Source organism: Silurus meridionalis, chromosome 3 (assembly GCF_014805685.1).
Source record: "Silurus meridionalis isolate SWU-2019-XX chromosome 3, ASM1480568v1, whole genome shotgun sequence".
Taxonomy (NCBI): Eukaryota; Metazoa; Chordata; class Actinopteri; order Siluriformes; family Siluridae; genus Silurus; species Silurus meridionalis.
In genome coordinates, this window is record NC_060886.1 from 18,954,181 (window position 1) to 18,966,714 (window position 12,534).

General features: G+C 36.7%; 1 protein-coding gene and 1 long non-coding RNA gene across 2 annotated transcripts; both read left to right on the forward strand.

The window, feature by feature from the left end:
• Nucleotides 1-1,882: 1,882 nt before the first annotated feature.
• Nucleotides 1,883-7,914, forward strand: hnrnpa3 (heterogeneous nuclear ribonucleoprotein A3). Its single transcript, XM_046845107.1, has 11 exons — nt 1,883-2,024; nt 3,023-3,145; nt 3,242-3,388; nt 3,481-3,691; nt 3,772-3,861; nt 3,974-4,042; nt 4,145-4,204; nt 5,488-5,625; nt 5,861-5,986; nt 6,064-6,136; nt 6,224-7,914. Exons 1-10 carry the CDS (start codon nt 2,019-2,021, stop codon nt 6,120-6,122), a joined length of 1,029 nt encoding a protein of 342 aa, XP_046701063.1. The 5' UTR covers nt 1,883-2,018; the 3' UTR covers nt 6,123-6,136; nt 6,224-7,914.
• Nucleotides 7,915-9,367: 1,453 nt separating this feature from the next.
• On the forward strand, nt 9,368-11,251 carry LOC124382834. Its single transcript, XR_006925123.1, has 2 exons — nt 9,368-10,920; nt 11,022-11,251. It is a non-coding gene; the product is annotated as an uncharacterized LOC124382834 (long non-coding RNA).
• Nucleotides 11,252-12,534: the final 1,283 nt, after the last annotated feature.

Sequence of the window (12,534 nt, forward strand, 5' to 3'; positions counted from 1 at the left end):
TGCTTATGTAAAACTGATGCGTCCACAGTTTGCAAATACCGAATACGAGTTTACTTACACATTTTGGGTTGCTTATACATGTACATCAGTGGGTCAGTTCTACTATATGAAATAATCTTTTTTTTTTTTTTAAACAGTTGGTGTTAACGAAGGAGCAGAACTAATACTTATAACAGACATATGGGGGTTTAACCCATTATTTAGAAACATAGGCAATTTTTCAAATACTTTTATATTCAGGTAACTAATGTAGGATTGTGTCTATTCACTGTGGCTAACATTTCTTAGGAAAATTATGACTTGCAAGAATGAACAATACTCCAGGGTGAAAGATAGACTACTAGCAGTTACTTCTGAGTTCAAGGTTCACTCAGAGGTTTGGGTTAGGGTTAGGGTTAGGGTTAGGGTTAGGGTGTAGTGAAGTGCTGACCAAGGAATATGTAAATCAAAATTGTAATGTTTTGCAGCAAACTAAGGCCTATTTATAGTTCATGTTAAACATTACCCAATAAGGCAGACTAACATAATTGATTGTTCCAGTATTATAGATTGACCATCTTGGTCTGTACCTGCGCACCTGGAAACAAACAAATGGGCCGGATCAAGTACAGTCAAACCACAGAAGTCATTCAATCAGTAGGCATAAAGACACTTCAAGATGATTAATGATATTTGCACATCCTTCTTCTTCTCCTTCTTCTTCTTCTTCTTTTTCTTCTTCTTCTTCTTCTTCTTCTTCTTATTATTATTATTATTATTATTATTATAGGCAAAGCTTTACAAAGAAATACAAGAATGTGGACATATGTAAATCTATGAAAAAAATACAAATATCAATGAAATATTTATTAAGGAGGTCAAAAACAGAAATAATGAATATAAAATGTATTCAATTAAAGTGCAAAATAAACACAAATAAAATCTAATGTACAAGAATTTATAATCCAAATTAAAAAAAAATTATAGGTAAAATGTAAATAAAACCAGAATGCAATGATTTGCAAATCTTATAAAACCGTATTTTATTTACAATATAACATAAAAAACAAATCAAACTAAGGAACTGTGCCATTTTAAGGGAAAAATGTCAATTTTAAATTTGATAGCTGTGACACATCTCTAAGAAATTGGGACAATGCCATATTTCTTAATGATTCCCATTACAAAAACATGCCAGTTTTTAATGCAGTGACATCTGAGGGTCTGGAAATCAGAGTTTTTTCCAGATTCTCGTAATCTTTCGATGTTAATATGTACTGTAGATGATAAGATAGTCAAAATATCCAAATTATAAGGTTGAGGAACATTATTGAGAAAATATAGATGCTGTTATTTGCAGATTGAACCTCTGCTCAGAAGTTTACTTCTCTCTAAAATAATATTTTTTATAACCAGTCATGTTAATGACCTGTTTCCATTTAAGCTAAAGACATCCAGCTGTTTCTTTTTAGTAATGCTTATTTTTCAACCTTTTGCTGGTCTTATCCCACCTTTTTTTTAAATGATCTCCTCAGTTTTAACATCAGATGATGTTTTCTTTGTCCTACTGAAAATAAAATTTCTTATATTTTCTATAATGAAAGATTTGCAAATCATTGCATCTCGTTTTTATTTAAATAACAACATCAGCTTTATTTAAAGTTGATGTTGTTATGTAAATAAAAACTAGATAGAGCATTCTTGTGTGTCACATATCTGGAGGTCCTGACATTCATTCATTCATTCATTCATTCATTCATTTGGAAAGTTGTAACAAGCACCTTGCACAAGCCTCTCGAGTAAACGACTCAACTGCTATGTCCCAAATTCTCCGATTTTAAAACCTAAATCCTCAAACACTCGACTATTGAGTGAGCACTGAATTGGCCTGACGTCACTGAAGTGCGGATACGCAAGGGCTCAGAGCGCTGTTTGGGACACAGGGACAGCTGTGTGTAGTGGAAGTTGCAAGCGCCGGGCAGCGCCATTTTTCCCCCGACTTGTTTGTGTAAATATAGGTTGGGTGGCGACACTGCGACATGGAGGTAACGACAGCTCACTCAGGTTAACTGTCATTGCGCTGTTGCTTTATGCATATAAAAAAAATATTAAGGAGAATCCGAATGAATTGCATAAGAAATGTGTTTCAGCTGCGCATATCCGTGCATTTTTGACTCACACGTTGACAGCTAGCTAACTGTCAAACAGCAGCTAATTGTGTCTCTTAAGGTGCACAGCGTCTTTTTCTTAACTGTATGTTAAATATATCCTAATGATGAGTAAGTTATAAGGTAACCGGTTGTGTGCGTGTGTTTTTTATTTTTATTTTACTAAACACGGGATTAATATGGCGCAGGCATGTATATAATGCAGGATATGTTTTACTTGAGCGACCATCGAGTTGTTTAGCAAACAACGTTAATATTTGCATAATTTTCTAGTTATTTATTTTCTAACCTCAGTCAGGTGGCATGTTATAGTTTATGAAATGTAATATGGATTTATTTTTTTTAATTTTGGTGCAAGACGCCAAGAATGTCTGGGAGAAATTAGCTAACAACATGGAGGAAACCGAGTAAAAGCAGTAAAATGGCGTTTGACAGAGAGGCGCTTGGAACATTCCAGACCTCAGGGAGGCTGAGATGCTGTTCTCTTTGTTGTGGTGGTGGTGGTGTTGTTTTTTCCAACAGAAAGCTCAATTTAACAACGCTTTCGATTCATCTGCCATTAAATTAAAGTGTAAAGTACATTTTGTTTTCATTCCACTGCATACGGAATATGCAACCTGTGCAGGAAACAGCTGACTGAGCATCTCGAGCTGCAGCGTGTATTACAGGTGTTGATGATGTTTGTTATTCTGTGCTGCTAGTCCCCACTAATTCAGGGAAAATAAACCAACTAACTGAAATCTACACCCTTGATATTAAAAACTCTATACTAAATGTAATTGTTTGCATAACAAAATCATTGTTGTATTGCATGATCGATCATTTCAATCATAATGATAAACTGATGATGTTTCCATTTGCATTAACTTTAACAGGGTAAAGAGAGTAAAGAGCCAGAACAGCTGAGGAAGCTGTTTATTGGTGGTCTAAGCTTTGAGACAACAGAGGACAGCTTACGTGCTCATTTTGAGCAATGGGGAAAGCTCACAGACTGTGTGGTTAGTGACATGAATGTACTATTTAATATCTTTTTTTGTATAGTATTAACACAATTCTGCAATACTTAAATGGAACACTCTTACGGCTCTGTCAAGGTGATGCGGGATCCCGGGAACAAGCGCTCACGGGGCTTTGGCTTTGTAACGTACTCCTGTGTAGGTGAGGTGGATGCAGCAATGGCTGCCCGCCCCCATAAAGTGGACGGTCGTGTTGTCGAGCCTAAACGAGCAGTTTCCCGTGAGGTATGATCATTTGCCTTTGCTCATAAAATAGCTAATTTGCAGTAATTGCATAATTAGCAGTGCATTTTTGTAATGTTTCTTCCATTATCTAGGATTCTAATAAACCAGGGGCCCACTTGACAGTAAAAAAGATCTTTGTTGGTGGGATAAAGGAGGACACTGAAGAATATCACATACGTGAATACTTTGAGCGGTATGGGAAGATTGAAAGCATTGACATTATGGAGGAGCGATCAACAGGGAAAAAGAGAGGGTTCTGCTTTGTAACGTTTGATGATCATGACACTGTGGATAAAATTGTTGGTAAGGGAATATGCCTTTGTTTATTTTGTATTTTGCTCACATGTATCAATGTAAAAATTCCACTTTGTGTTTCATTCTAGCTCAGAAATACCACACCATAAACTCCCATAACTGTGAAGTCAGGAAAGCACTACCTAAACAGGAAATGCAGGCAGTTTCTAACCAGAGGTGTAAGTACCATATAAAACAGAAATAGTTTGTTAGTGTGTTTAAGTCCAACCAAACTACTACTGTTTTTATTGTTTGGATTTTTTTTCATATTTTTTTTCCCCTTTCTTTTAGATCGTGGTGGTGGAGGAGGTAATTTTATGGGCAGAGGTGGCAATTTTGGAGGTGGCAACTTTGGCAGAGGTAGAAAAATAGAAAAATAAATAGGCTTTAAAGACATAGGCAGCATTTTGAGTTGATTAATCTGGGGGAAAAGTGCACAAACTTCTATGTTGTTATGCACAGGTGGTTATGGAGGAGGTCGAGGAGGCTATGGGGATGGCTATGACGGATTTGGTGGAGATGGTAAGATCAGTGGAGGAAAGCTGTTTAAAGTATTGCTGTTTATTAGAAAATGTATAACTTTGCACATGTAGTATAAACCGATTGTCTATTTAAACACTAACATGCAGTACTTAAGTATTGTTAGTACTAGGGCTGCAACAAACTATTATTTTGATAATCAATTAATCGGACGATGAATTCTTTCTTTGATTAATTGGATAAAAATTATGTAGAAAATCAAAATACGCTGTTTTGCTTATTATAACTATATAGAACCCTAATTCTGAGTATTTATGTTTTAAACTGTACTTTAAAATGCAAAAGCCAGATATTGAGTTTAACTCAGGTAGACATTTTAAAGCTTATAGTGGCTGCTTGTTGAGGAGTGAATGGGGGATTCCTCCTTTGAACAAATATACTCATGTTGGGTTGTTTTTTTTTCTGTAAAAAAAAAATAAACAAAATAAAGCATTTGAGTATGCAAGGTATAAATTGTTTAAATGAACATTTGTATTGTTTTTAATGATAATTGCAGATGGCAAGTTGACAACCATGCTTTAAAAAAATACACAGGCATTTTGTTGTGAAGATAGAAGCATCTAGAATATGATTCATTTAATTTTGTATAATAATTAAATTATATATACATAAATTAAATATACAAACATTGAAAAAGCGGATTTGAACGTAGCAAATCACGTTTGAAAACAGAAGTAACTGTTGGAGCAGACAAATGCTATAAAAAGTGAATGGAACGGAGAAACGCAGCAAGCTAACAGGCTTAAACATATACATTGGTGTACAAATGCATAATCATTCGCTGAAAACCACAACAGTGACAAAAGATTTAATTATTTACTGCTGCTGTTTTTAGATTTAGTGTTTGTTTGCACCTTTTTAATTGAATCCATCACTATTTCACGAGTGCGCTGATTGCGCAACCTGATACTCTCGAGTCACGACAGAACAGATCCAGTGCGACTGTCCAGAAGTTACAAATAGTTCACACAATAGCACTTCATTAAACTACACCATTTTCACATGATGAGGATTAAACAGTTTTCCCTTACCGTGCTGATGTTTCACCTTCATCCCTGACACCAGTGTATTTTCTTTTTCCTTTTCACAAGTGGCTGTGTTATCTTGCCGTAACCTCAGCAGCCCAACTAATTGATGTCAACAAATTTCAGTATCCATTTTACCAATTCGTTGTTGCAGCCCCAGTTAGTACAATATATTTAATTATAATTTGAAAGGTTTATTATGAGGTATCTAACTGCAATGTGTGTTGATCGTGTGTTCAGGTGGGAACTATGGCGGTGGACCAGGTTATGGCGGTGGACGTGGAGGATTTGGCGGTGGTCCTGGTTACGGTCACCATGGTGGAGGGGGAGGAGGAGGGAGTTATGGAGACAACTACAATGATGGACGCAACTTTGGTGGTAAGACATTATACAGCAGAGGCAATTCAGTACTGAGGTCAGTTATTCCGACTCATGGAATATCCTGTAATGGATTATTGTTCAGCAAGAGACATTCATTCTTATTTGGAACCATCTTATAGTAGAGCCTATGTTTTGCATATACCTCTGCTTTTTACATTTGCTTTGTAAATTCACATGGTTCAGTTGTCATCGTTACGAGATTGCCTAAGCCTGTTTTATGCTGATTTTTTAGGGAACTTTGGTGGAGGTGGAGGTGGAAACTACAATGATTTTGGGAATTATGGGGGACAGCAGTCAAACTATGGCCCTATGAAGGGAAATAACTATGGAGGGAGGAATTCAGGTGGTCCATATGGAGGTAAAAGATTTAAATCTGACTCCAGTTTACAGTTACAGTATAGGAAATGGGCAAGATTTATTTTTAAATGTTCCCAGGTGGCTATGGTTCAGGCAGTGGTGGTGGTGGCAACAGCTATGGTTCAAGGCGATATTAATGTGTATATATATGGTAAGTTCTCTTTATCAGTCCAATTAAAGAATCGTTGATTTGTTGACATAGAATAACTATTTGTTTTATCCTGTATCTATTCAACAGGCTTCAGTTGGACAGTTAGCAGGAGATGAGATGAGTGGAGAGGAGAGGAGATGAGAGGAGAGGTCAGGAAAGCAGCAGGTTACTATGAGAAAGCCAGGACCTGCTAGTCAGAGCACTAAAAATGGAGACATAAAGAAGGACTGTTTCCACTAGCTACAATGAGCAAGGGTGTAGCCAGATACACATGACCTAGTATGTGTCAGTATATGTACATTCCTTTAATATTTTTTGCTAGATTTTTACCCCCTTCGTATATAATTTTGCCCATTTCCGAAAAATTTCGTTTTATTTTTCCAGAGTTATATACCAAGTGTCGTAGATGTTGCGTAAGCTTTTGAATAATATGGTCTTAAATGATTTTCTCTTTACTCTATTAGATTTATAACTTCGATTTATAGCGATTTTGTTATTTAAAAAGTCACAAACTAGCTGCCAACTATGGTATAATTTTTGGTTACCGTAATGTTTTGGTTTCATGGCAGTGATTCTTATCAGTGTCAAGTGTAAATTTCTGTTAGTGTGTTTGTTTTGTCTTACGTTGTGTAAAAAAAATTTATAAGCAGTATAGATTTGTCAGATTGGGGGGCATGTAACAGATCCATTTGTACAAATAGAAGTCTAGATTGTTAAAATCTATTGAAAAGTGAAAAAGAAACCAGATTAAATAAAATGTAGAAAATTCCCTAATCAAAGTTAAGTGCATCATTGAGTCTGGAAGAAAGTGCAGTTTTGAGTGTTTGTTGAATGTGTTCTAATGGAAGTGTAGCTAATGAACTCAGACACTTCAACACATTATGAGGATAATATACATGTTGCTCACACATATATATGAGCAAAGGGGTATCGAGATCTAGCCAAATACCACCAAGCAGGTCTCAGTTGCCCAGTGTGGATGTAAGACAGAGCCTCAACTGGACCAGACAGCAAGTTGTGTCAGAAAAGAGGAGGGAGAAAAAACAAGGGAGCACCGAAAGCCAAGTCTGTGGAGCAAAGTCATCAGGTGTCACACCAGAAAGCTAGCATCTGTTTTTTTCCAATACTAGCCTAAGCGCCAAAAGCAGCTGACGCTAGTGAAGAAAGGCTAGCGAGTACCTGGACCCAAGAAGCGTGACAGCCAATGCTAGCCAGCAAAGGAAGGGAAGTGAGTATGAGGGGTTTGAGACACAAGTGAAAGAGACCACAAAAGAAGAAACTTGCATGTTTTAGGACCAGGTAAGAGTAACCATTCTGCTTAATTTACAGATTGAAACTGAAGTGGCTGCTCAACAAATCTTGTATGACACGTTTTCAGCGAAAGGTCTGGATGGGTAAGATTAATTCCTCAAAATATGTGTGGACAATTTTGCGGTATCTTCCCATAGTCTCAGACAGACACTACTGAAGTTTCTAGACTTGTGGTACTTGTTGAATCTGTTGATGCATTGTTGACTTCACAAAAAAAGTTTTCCTTTTCACTTGAATTACATAATATCACATGCGTTTTAATTAAGAAGTAACACAAACTTTCCATTTGAAATTTAAACCTTTATTTTTTCCCCCCAAAGATTGTTTTAAATTTCAGAACTATTTGTTATAAGAATTATGATACTTTTGCAACATTGTTTTAAAGCATTCGGTATGTTATTTTACATTCATACAGTACTTGCCAGGCGAGGCCTATATGCATATAAAAACTGAATTTTTCTCAAGTATTTCATTGCAGTGTTGTTCAATGTTTTCTGCTTTCATATACTTTAGCTAATTTACCAACTAATTAATAATGCAGTAGTGCCCTATGACTGAAAAAATTGGAACAGTAAACTGAGTAGAAACAAGTGTGCAATAGGACTGCATTTTATAACAGTTAGCTAGTAACACTTTATTTAATTTCTTTAAGTTAACTCCGTATCAGGCATCGTACTATGGCTATTAATTCGGAAAAGAATTGTTGATCACAGAGAGTTGCACTATATGGTTAGAAATTTGTGGAAACCTGTCCCCATCACACTCATGTTCTTCTTGAACATTCTATTCCACATTTACGGTTACGGCATGGGACCCAGTTTTAAAATGGTAGTCCATGAAAGGAACAGTGGCACGCTCCTTTCCTTCCGTAGTGCTAGGGTCTTCTCCTTGGGCAAGAGAGAATAATCCTTAAGCCTCCCATGCTAGGGTTACAGTAATATACAAGTGTTGGTACATTCCTGTCTCCCTTGGTAGAACCTTTTTTCTTATCACTCCCTTGGAACCCAGAGTAAAATAGATCCTTGTTATCCAAATATTGCTATAAGAAACAAGAAAAGGGACGAGTTGTTTGCTGTGAGTTGCGACCCATGTCACTGAAAGAAGAGACCACGGTCCCAAAGAAATATGGTTTGCTGCAGCTTTCATTATTTAAACGCGGTACTTTGGCTCCTACTTCCCCTATACATAAGGTTGGTATGGCTCGATCTGATCAATCAGCTGGTCAAAGCATGCCATGGGAATACTCCGAGATAACTGAATATCAGGTGTCTATGATTTAGAATTCTAGATTGTTAAACTATTGACAAGTGAAAAAAGAAACTAGATTAAGGGTATGGCATGGGACCCAACTTTTATATAAGTAGAGGTCAGGAAAGCAGCAGGTTACTTTGGGAAAGCCGGGACCTGCTAGTCAGAACATTAAAACTGATGACATAAAGAAAGACTGTTTCCCACTAGCTACAAATGAAATTTATATCATTTTGTATGATATGGTTTTCAGTGATCTGTAGTCTGTTAGAATTATAACTTCGATTTATAGCAATTTTATTAATAAAAGTCAAAAATTAGCTGCCAACTATGGTATTCTTGTTGGTTACTGTAATGTTTTGGTTTCACAGCAAGTGATGCTTATCAGTTTCAAGTGTAAATTTCTGTTAGTGGGTTGGTTCTGTATTGCATTGTATTGGTGAAAAAGAAAAGTTATAAGCAGTATAGATTTGTCAGTTGGGAGGGCATGTAACATCCATTTGTACAAACAGAAGTCTAGATTGTTAAACTATATTGGAAAGTGAAAAGAAACCAGATTAAGAGTATGGCATGGGACCCAGATTTATGATGCTAGCCCATAAAAGGAACAGTGGCAGGCTCCTTCCCTCCATAGTGCTAGGCCCTAGCACTATGGAGGGAAGGAGCCTGCCACTGTTCCTAGCAGCTAGGGTCTTCTCCTTGGGCAAGACAGAATAACCCTTATCCCTCCCTTGCTAGGGTTAGTTCTATTCAAGTATTAATACATTCCTGTCTTCCTTTGGTAGAACCTTATTTCTTATCACTCCGTTGGGACCCGGAGTATAATAGATCCTTGTTATCCCAATATTGCTATAAGAAACAAGAAAGGGGACGAGTTGCATGTTGTAAGTTGCTACCCGTGTCAGTGAAGAAAGAGACCCTGATCCAAAAGAAAAAGGCTTTGTTGCGGCTTCCATTATTTAAACGCGGTACTTTAGCTCCTACATCACCTATACAGAAGGTTGGTATGGCTTGATCCAATCACTCGGCTGGTCAAAGCATGCCATGGGAATACTCTGAGATAACTGAATATCTAGCAGGTTACTGTGAGAAAGCAGGACCTGCTAGTTAAAGCCCTAAAAATGGAGACACAAATAACTATTTCCACTAGTTACAATGAGCAAGGGTGTATCCAGATACTCATGTTAGTTTATGTACATTTAAAGGAATGTTCTTTGCTAGATTTTTAACCCCTTCGTATTTTATTTTGTCTGTATATGGGAGAAAAAAGTGAAGGGGATTAAAAAAAAAACAAAATTGAAATACCAAGTCATAGATCTTCTGTAAGCTTTTGAATTTAAAGTTCTTAAATTATTTTCTCTTTAGTCTATTAGATTTATAACTTCTATTAATAGCAATTCTGTTATTAAAAAGTCACAAACTAGCTGCCAACAATGGTATAATTTTTGCTTACTGTATTCTTGTGTTTGTTCTGTCATGCATTGTATGAAAAATAAAGTTATAAGCAGTGTAGAATTGTCAGATTGAAGGGCATATAACAGATCCATTTGTACAAACAGAAGTCTAGTACTAAAGTGCTAAGAGGGCATGCATTATACTTTTTTCTTTATTTGTAATCACGAGAAAACAACTCTTATGTCAAGATCACGATAAAAGAAGAAGAAAAAGATTATAATGCATGACCATTTAGGACTTCCATAGTCTAGACGGTTGAACACTAGTGGAAGTGGAAAAGAAACCAGATTAAATAAAATGTAGAAAATACTCTAATCAAAGTTAAGTGCATCATTGAGTCTGGAAGAAAGTGCAGTTTTGAGTGTTTGTTGAATGTGTTCTAATGGAATTGTAGCCAATGAACCCAGACACTTCAACACATTATGAGGTTAATATACATGTTGCTCACACATATATATGAGCAAAGGGGTATCGAGATCTAGCCAAAGGCCACCAAGCAGGTCTCAGTTGCCCAGTGTGGATGTAAGACAGAGCCTCAACTGGACCAGACAGCAAGTTGTGTCAGAAAAGAGGAGGGAGAAAAAACAAGGGAGCACCGAGAGCCAAGTCTGTGGAGCAAAGTCATCAGGTGTCACACCAGAAAGCTAGCATCTGTTTTTTTCCAATACTAGCCTAAGCGCCAAAAAGCAGCTGACGCTAGTGAAGAAAGGCTAGCGAGTACCCGGACCCAAGAAGCATGACAGCCAATGCTAGCCAGCAAAGGAAGGGAAGTGAGTATGAGGGGTTTGAGACACAAGTGAAAGAAACCACAAAAGAAGAAACTTGCATGTCTTAGGAACAGGTAAGAGTAACCATTCTGCTTGATTTACAGATTGAAACTGAAGTGGCTGCTCAACAAATCTTGTATGACACGTTTTCAGCGAAAGGTCTGGATGGGTAAGATTAATTCCTCAAAATATGTGTGGACAATTTTGCAGTATCCTCCCACAGTCTCAGACAGACCCTACTGAAGTTTCTAGACTTGTGGTACTTTATAGCTGAATCTGTTGATGCATTATTTTTTTCTCTTTTTACAAAGGTTTTTTTTTCTCACCTTTATTACATATCACAGAACATATATTGATGGGGGTTTAAATTGCACAAAGTTACACAATCTTTCCATTTGAAAATTAAACTTTTTTTTTTCTTTGAAAGATTTTCTAATTTCAAACTTCATAGAAACTATTTATGAGAACAAGAATTATTGTATTTCATGTCCATACAGTACTTGCCAGGGAAGTTATTAGTTTTACCCACAAAAGTAACAAAGCACTTCAACATTTAGGCCTATATGCATATAGAAGCTGAATTTTTACTCGAATTTTTCAGATGAAGTATTTCATTGCAGCGTTGTTAAACGCTTTCTTGCTTTCACATACATTAGCTATTTTTCCAACTTACAAATAATGCAGTAGTGCCCTAAGATCATGACAGTGGAAAAAAAATAAGAACAGTAAATTGAGTGGAAAAAAAGTTTGCAATAGCTGCATTTTATAACGGTTAGCTAGTAGCAGCCAAATAGCCACATTCTCTTCAAGTCCCAAACACTTACATTTCTTTAAGGTAACTCAGTATCAGGCATCTTACTATTGCTATTAATTCTAAAAAAGGATTGTTGATCATAGAGAATCAAACTTTTATGGTTAGAGGTTTGTGGACACCTGTCCCCATCACACCCATATGTTCTTGTTGAACATTTTAGTCCACAATTTGTTTTTCTGGGAAGACTTTCTTTAGATTTTGGAGCATCCCTGTGGGCATAAATGAGGTCAGCCGTTATTGAGATCAGGCACAGATGTCAAGAGATGAGATCTGGAGCTCAGTCAGTGTTCTAGATTATTATGCCAAAAGACTCAGTTCAGTGTGCTCCATGCAGGTCACAGAAGTTCGTTCACAAGTTGGCACAACATGTCTTTGTGCTGCATGCTATGCGCATTGTCACGATAGAACAGGTTTGGGCTTCTCAATTCCATTCAGTGGAAATTTTAATGTGATAGTATACAAGAATATTTTGCACAGTCCTGTGCGTTGACTTTGTGGAAATAGAGTGGTAACTTTGTGGTAATCTCTTTCCAAATGGCAGTGGTGTACAGTAATAAAGTGAATGGAATTGGTTACTGTACTTCATTAGCTTTTTCACTTCTCTGTACTTTACGGAAGTTTTTCAATTAGGGGAGACTTTTACTTTAACATTTCACGGTCAAATATCTTACTTTTTACTCAACAAGGTTTTGCGAAATGAGTCATTCCTTTTCATTTATGAGTGGATAAAAACTTAGCTGGTCATGCATGCAGCAATCCGATCATGGTAGAGCGAGCGCTCTGTATTGAACATGATTACCGCT

Coding starts and splice junctions, on each gene's coding strand:
- hnrnpa3 (XM_046845107.1), top strand. Junction 3,692..3,771: donor CACTGTGGATAAAATTGTTG/GTAAGGGAATAT, acceptor GTTTCATTCTAG/CTCAGAAATACCACACCATA. Junction 3,862..3,973: donor GGCAGTTTCTAACCAGAGGT/GTAAGTACCATA, acceptor CCTTTCTTTTAG/ATCGTGGTGGTGGAGGAGGT.